This window comes from Anopheles coluzzii, chromosome X, assembly GCF_943734685.1.
Source record: "Anopheles coluzzii chromosome X, AcolN3, whole genome shotgun sequence".
NCBI lineage: Eukaryota > Metazoa > Arthropoda > Insecta > Diptera > Culicidae > Anopheles > Anopheles coluzzii.
In genome coordinates this window covers 118,625-126,022 of record NC_064669.1, presented here as the reverse complement: position 1 = coordinate 126,022, position 7,398 = coordinate 118,625, and the positions used below count along the sequence as shown (strand labels likewise).

Genomic DNA, 7,398 nt, shown 5'->3' with positions numbered 1-7,398 from the left:
CCTTTTGGGGCTCTTGCCCTCCATTATCAAGCCAAGCGGACGGCTTTGCCCCAGCCTTACCCGCGGACAGTGTTTTGAATTGTTAGTATCGTGGGCCGGGAGAGGAGTACTTCGTTGTGCTGATAACGTACGAGCGAACTTCTCACCTGCCAAGACAATCGGGCCTATATATGGCTTTAGAAGACACAAGACAATAATTTAAGCAACAAGACAATAAATTTATTATATTCACTAATACAGTGGTAATCGCTGTTTGAACAGACGGAACATAGGCTAGAGCTCTTTTGAAGGAAGCATCTCGGCGATTCTAGAACTCTGATCGACGCCAGTTCTAGCACCGTTTTAGGTAAAGAGAGCAATGCCGTTTTAGCCATGGATTGCTGTAGCAACACAAATTTATACTTTTTTTATAAAACCAATGCCATTCAGCTTCAGAAGAGAGAAATGATAGTTCTCGTATCGTTGTATCGTTAATTGGTGTTGATATTTCAATTAAAAAAATTGTAAATTTCTCTATACCTCTATACCTATATCCTGCACAACAATATATTTTCGAAAACCAAACTGTAGCTGGAAATAAATTGAGATGTTCAACTTGTTTTATTGTATTTTTTATTTCGTTTTTTTTTATTGTCATTATTAGCTTGTCATTATTTTCGATCAAGTATGAACATTGAATAAAGAGAATGTCATTTTGCACCGTCTTTCTCGTAAATCACTGCAAACTGCCGGAAATGTTTCATTATCAACATAACCGCATGGGTCCATCTTTGCGCCCGTGTACCACCAGCTTAATGATCTGGCTGAGAGAAAGAGCGCATGCCAAAGAGAGACAGAAGAATGCGATAGGGCAGTACGCATTTCTTAATCTCTTCTCAATTGTAAACCCTATCGCACGCTCTCTCTCTCTCTCTCTCTCTCTCTCTCTCTCTCTCTCTCTCTCTCTTTCTCTCTCTCTTTCGCTACCGGTCACAAACCAAGAGTTGGCGCACCGTGCGAAAGGGAAAGTGATACCACAAAGAACAAGCGGCACAACTCAACTCATAAAATCAACATGCTTTCTCGTTCTATCCAACAGACCAGTAAACCTATGAGAGCGAGAAAGCATGTTGGATAGCTTCGCATCCACTGTGCAAGTGCCAAAAACGCTCCAACGGGTTCCAAGAAAGACAGTTCCACGAAACGCACTAGATGTCTCAATGTGAGTTGAATAATAATTTGTGTAACAAAATCACACCAAACACTCTTATACCATTCTAACACTGTGGCAGCAATTGGTGTACTTGGGCTGGAGCGTACAAACCCCCAACAAGGTAAAATGCACAGAATCTCGCCCAGACAGCAAGAGAGAAAGAGAGAGATAGAGAGAGATAGAGAGAGAGAGAGAGAGAGAGAATGCGAGTGAGAGTGTTGGTCCAGCGGTTCCCACAACATATTTCTTTTTCATCTACGTACCGTGCATGTGCGATCTGCTATCTCGTTCTGGCCGGGCGATGTGCTGTTAGCCGATGTGTTTGATAGGCGATTGAAAAAAAAACACGTATAACGGCAGCAATAGAAACAGCAGTAGTAGGGAGTCAAATCAACACGCCGCACACACGCACGCACCGTGACACCATGCGTGTGTGTGTGTGTATGTATGCAGAGGAAGGGTGGAGCTGACAGGAAGCGAGGGAAAGAGGGGGGGGGGGGGGGAGAGTTAGGCCTTCGAGTGCGACTGGCATATTGTTCGCGGTCGGATCGGCCGTGCTTAGTCGACGTGCTGCCGCCCTACACTGTGATTGCTGCTGCTGCTGCTGCTGCTACTCCTCGACCCGGGGCGAAGAACTGCACGCTTTTTACACATCAACCGTAACAAAAAATCCAAGGCTGAGTTTCTTTGTGGGACAGCACAACTCCCCCCAAAAAGATTGCACAAATTACATCAATTTCGCACAAACAGCACATCAGAGGCGGAGGAGCAAAAACTAAGACCCTGATTTCCCGGGCTTGTTTTGATGTTTTGACTGTCAAACGAGTGTTTTTATTGTGTGCTTGCGTGCGTGTGTGTGTGTGTGGGCAAGAGCGCACCTGTGTGTGTTTATGTTTTCGCAATTAAAGGACGTTCGCGGCTGCTCAACCCACTCAATCAACCAGCCCGAGCAAGGTGCTCCAATTTTTCTCTGCAAGCAACTGCCGTTCTCAACTCACCCGGGTGTAAACGCTGGATGCGTGCCAAAACCAACCCTTGGGGAGCGGTTTTGAGCAAAGAGCGAGTTGCAGCTGCGCGAATTTGTGGACAACAAACTCCGTGCTGGAGACAGTCCTGCCGAGAGGAAAGGAAGGAGCGAAATAGGAGAGCCCAGCGCGGGTACGAGACTTCCGGCAAAGGTTTTAGCGAATGTCACGAATCACCGGCGAAAGCAGCGCCAACGGTGGCGGTCCACCCGTCCAAAAACTGTCGCTAGTCGTCAGCGAGCAGGCGGTCGTAGAAGGAGCCACCGAGATACTGAAGGTTATCAGGCCTGACTGGTGTCGGGACAATGTGCGATTTAAGGTCAGTACTGAGAGCGCCAGGAGATAAAGTGAGAGCGAGAGAAAGAGAGAGAGAGAGAGAGAGAGAGACGAAGGAGTTGGGACAGGTTCCACAGTTTGTTATTTTGAACGTCAAGTCAAATCAACTTCGATTGACGAAAGGCCCATGCGGCTGTGTTCCTCGTGTTGGGCAACGGATTGGGGCATCGGCATCCAAACTTCCGATCGTTCCAGAGCGATTGCGAAATGTTCAACAGCAGCAATAGCGAATTCTTTGCCCTTCCCTGCGGTTGTAATTCGATGTGTCAATTTCCATTGCAAACATGACAACAAAAACATTGTCTGAGAGGATTTGAGAGCAGCCTTAGGCTAGGTGTTGCGGGCTTCCCACCCCAACATTAGCACCCCAACCTAACCGTGCGAGTTCGAAATGCACGTACACGTTGTGCGCCATTACGGCATTAAGCCAAGACCCGCGAACCGCATTGCCGACTGTATTACCTCATCCGGCACGTCGAGCGCACTGGAAATGAGTCATTAAATTGTTATTAGCTTATCGGTCGTTACTGTGCCGCGGACGTATCTGTTACGGCCGTCACGACACGTTTACCTCCTATTTACCCTGTGGCTGTTGTTCGCCGGTGGACACCCCCCCCCCCCCCCCCCCCCATGGTGACCGAGCTTATCTGCCAGAGCGGTTGGCGGTCGGTTGAATTGCTCAAGAAGTAGGTCCCGCGTTGCGCAAGGATGCTGCTAAAGAGAGGAAGAAAGAGAAAGGGGGAAGGGGGGGGGGGGGGTATTAGGACCTAACACTGCCCCCCCTTGATTCTGATAATGACAACAATGGTGATGATGAATCTTAATATGCTCAAGTGGAAAATCATCCTGATAAGCTTTGGCCGCATCGCACCTGCTGGGGCACTAGCATTTGAATTGAAAAAAAACTGAAAAAAAAGAAACAATTTTATTTGTGTTACCATGGACCCATTCCCATAGACCGTAACGCCCTAATCTAATTGCTCGATTTATCTCACTCAATTTGTTTTAGCTCTTCACCGACGGCATCACTAACAAGCTGGTCGGCTGTTTCAAGCAACCGAGCGAAGGTACGGACACGGCCGAGACGCCCGAGCCGGAGGACGTCGTGCTGATACGGGTGTACGGCAACAAAACAGACCTGCTGATTGACCGGCGCAAGGAGACGGAAAATATACAGCTGCTGCACCGGCATGGGTACGCGCCCGCCCTGTACGCCACCTTTGCGAACGGACTCGCCTATCAGTACGTTCCGGGCGTGACGCTCACACCGGACACCTGCCAGAATGATGCCGTCTGGCCGCTCGTTGCCCGCCGGATGGCCCAGATGCACCGGGTGCAGCCGGACGGTCCGACGAACCCAAAGCCCGACCTGCCGGCCAAGCTGGATCAATTTCTGCGGCTCGTGCCCGACCGCTTCACCGACCCGCACAAGGACGAACGGTATAAAAGAGCACGTACGTGCGTACCCCTGGACCCGCAATTCTCACCCGTTTTTCCTCTCTTACCCTCTCTCTCTCTCTCCCAGCGTGTGGAAGGTGTTCCCGAGCGTGGCACAGCTGCGGAAAGAGTTTGAGGAGCTGTATGGCCGACTGCTGGCTACCGACAGTCCGGTGGTCTTCTGTCACAACGATCTGCTGCTCGGGAACGTGATCTACGACGAGCGGAATGCGCGCGTCACCTTCATCGACTACGAGTACGCCGGTCCAAACCATCAGGCATTCGACATCGGCAATCACTTTACCGAGTTTGCCGGTATCGACGAGATCGACTACGGCCGGTACCCAACGCCCGAATTTCAACGCCGCTGGCTGCGCGTCTACCTGCAGGAGTACGGCAAGGGTACGCCGGTGACGGACGTGGCCGTCCAGAGGCTGTACGTGCAGGTGAACCAGTACGCGCTTGCGTCCCATTTTCTCTGGTCGATATGGGCACTCATACAGGCAGAACACTCCACCATCGACTTTGACTTTGTGCAGTAAGTTACGCCATTCGCGCCACCATACACACACACCTTCACTTATCGGATTACTCGTTGCAGATTCGGTGCCACGCGCTTTCTCGAGTATCGCCAGCGGAAGGACAATTTTCTAGCACTGCGTTGCGACGACGACTAAAGAACATGAAGCAATAACGGGGGAATTGGAATTGTATTCCCGGTTTCGAGCCAACTTCACTGCCCTGGACAAACCAGTGTAACCTACATCACAGACAGCAGGCTGTCCGTAAATCGCCTTCCGTGTGTTTGCGTGTTTGAAGAATCCACCCCTAATCTGCTTCGTCCACAAGCAATCATTCCCTTTTTAAACTCTTTTTAAAATCCTCACTAATTCTTCTCTGTCATTGCCTCTGCAAAGTACAGCATGTTTTGCACGTCACGCGATCGTTCCTCAAGACTCTCGTTGAGTAGTTTTATAGATTTACAAACAATCAAAAAAACGCAATTCGTTTGCGCAGCACATACGTTGTCCGTTCTGGCTGGATGCGGTTGTGATCGGGGTAAAAGCAAAGCAAACGAAAGACTCATTAGATCCCTACTCAATACCCAGCCACGAATGTGTCACGTCGTATGTTATCGAAGCGGATCAACCAAATTAGAGAGAGAGAGAGAGAGAGAGAGAGAGAGAGAGAGAGAGAGAGAGTGAGAGAGAGAGAGAGAGAGAGAGAGAGAGTGAGAGAGAGAGAGAGAGAGAGAGAGAGATTTAAAATAAAATTAGTAAAACACACCGGCTAACAGATCAATGCACTAGAGTTGTGTCTCAAGTACCAGAACTGTACGATTCATTCAATTCATCCTAAAGAACGAACGATCTACGTTCATCTAATCAACGTTCATCGATTCTTTAAAAATCATAATGCACTGAGTTGGTCACCAAAATAACGTCCTAAATAACGCCGCCAAAATAACGGACGTTATAGTACGCCAGGTCGTTCATTTTCCCCATACAAATATGAACGTGAACCGTATGACCAGGACGTTCACGAAAAGAACGACCTATCCGTCGAAATAAAGAACGTCCTAGTACGCTAGGTCGTTCATTCCCGTCATACAAATATGAACGTGAACCGTAATACCAGGACCATGTAATGAACGTCCTACACGTCGAAATGAAGAACGTCCTAGTACACCAGGTCGTTCATTTTCCCCATACAAATATGAACGTGAACCGTATGACCAGGACATTCACGAAAAGAACGACCTATCCGTCGAAATAAAGAACGTCCTAGTACACTAGGTCGTTCATTCCCGCCATACAAATATGAATGTGAACCGTAATACCAGTACGTTCATGAAAAGAACGTCCTACCAATCGTAATAAGGATCTTCCTGGTCTGCCTAATAATTTTCAAGATGCAAAACAATTTACAATTTGCAATACAATAAAACAATTTACCACATTTTATTCAACTGAAATGAACGAATGAATCGCGATTCACGTTCAGTTCATCTGAATGAAAGAACTAGTACGTTCACGTTCATGGAAATGAACCGAATTGCCCAAGCCTACAATGCACATTGTGAGGACAGACGTGTGCTTGTTAGTTCTAGCGGTACATTCGTTTTCGTTCTGTTCTGTTTTGTTTTTTGTTTTGTTTTACTAAGTGCATAAGAAGCAATAAATAACGTTAATTAAAAATGGCTGTATGGTGTAGTTCTGTGAACTCAATTTGATGTTGTTGACTATGGAGATTGCTATCATTTTTATATTGCTTTAGATGATGATGATCATGGTCCCACCTCGTGCATAGGATCGAGAATGACGAATACTATCCAAAAAGTACAGTGAAATATCAATACAGGGTTTTCCAACTCACTTTTGGATGTGCTCATAATTATTCACCGCATCCAACATGTTTTTCAAAAACTGGCAAATGGTTTATTTGTATCAAAATGATATTTCAGTTTTAACACATGGTTTTCAATACATAACAAACATCTCCCAAACTCAATCTAACTTGAGATGTGTTGAAAATCATGCTGAAGAAATTAAAAATTATTATGATGGAAATTAAATATCAGATTGATGTGGATTAACATCTTGCACCCGGTGAATTACAATGTTTACATCCGAAAGTGACTAGGAAGTCCCTATAAGGATTAATCTAATGAAGAAACTAATGAAGGTGTTGACATCATAGCAACATCATCCAAGAAACCATGGTAAAAATCTGGCATTCTTGTACCAATATTTGTGTGGACACCTTTAAAAAAAATGTGGATTGTGGATTGACAAATCGTCAAATCGATTGTAGAGATTGTAGATTGTCAAATCGCATATGCAACATAGAGAATATTCGCCTTAGGGAGAGATTCATCATGAAGAGACATAAATTGTTTGGAATATGACGAGACTATCAAAATGTTCATCTTAAAGGAACAAGTCATCTTGAAGAGACTACATATTACAGAGATTTCACTGTTTGTGCTAATGAGTCATTTTGACTGCTTTTTTCCAATGACCGAATATTTATTCAGCACAACTTTTTAATAGTACAGTCATTATCCGATATACGCTATCGTACGGGACCGAGAGCAATAGCGTATCTCGAGTTTTCGCGTATAGCGGATTTGTATGGAAAAATAGTTTACACGACCAGTTCGTCGGTTGAAAAATATCGCCACAGAGTTTTGCATTAAAGTTGTTTGTTGTAAAACAGGTATCTTTTGCACAAATTTAAAGCAAAATGCAAAAAGAACATTAAGGAAATTCAAAAAGAGCATAAAATATTTCAAAGTATTAAAATATTGGCAAAAAAACACATGGAGCTGTCAAATTTAGATCAATCGCGTACTGCAAATTCGCGTATATCGAGTATCGCGTACTACGGATAATTGCTGTATACCGC

The 7,398-nt window shown here is 45.7% G+C and overlaps 1 protein-coding gene across 1 annotated transcript; it reads left to right on the top strand.

Annotated features, from left to right (window-relative positions):
- The first annotated feature begins 1,701 nt into the window (after positions 1-1,701).
- Positions 1,702-5,205, top strand: LOC120947476 (ethanolamine kinase). The gene is made up of 4 exons (XM_040362842.2): positions 1,702-2,536; positions 3,563-3,993; positions 4,079-4,528; positions 4,592-5,205. Exons 1-4 carry the CDS (start codon positions 2,381-2,383, stop codon positions 4,665-4,667), a joined length of 1,113 nt encoding a protein of 370 aa, XP_040218776.2. The 5' UTR covers positions 1,702-2,380; the 3' UTR covers positions 4,668-5,205.
- The last annotated feature ends 2,193 nt before the right edge of the window (positions 5,206-7,398 follow it).

What these genes read in the sequence shown, in the direction of transcription:
- LOC120947476 (XM_040362842.2), top strand. Translation starts at nt 2,381, where the DNA reads ATGTCACGAATCACCGGCGAAAGCAGCGCCAACGGTGGCGGTCCACCC. An exon ending in GGGACAATGTGCGATTTAAG is followed by an intron (nt 2,537 to 3,562) that starts GTCAGTACTGAG and finishes AATTTGTTTTAG; the next exon opens with CTCTTCACCGACGGCATCAC. An exon ending in GACCCGCACAAGGACGAACG is followed by an intron (nt 3,994 to 4,078) that starts GTATAAAAGAGC and finishes TCTCTCTCCCAG; the next exon opens with CGTGTGGAAGGTGTTCCCGA.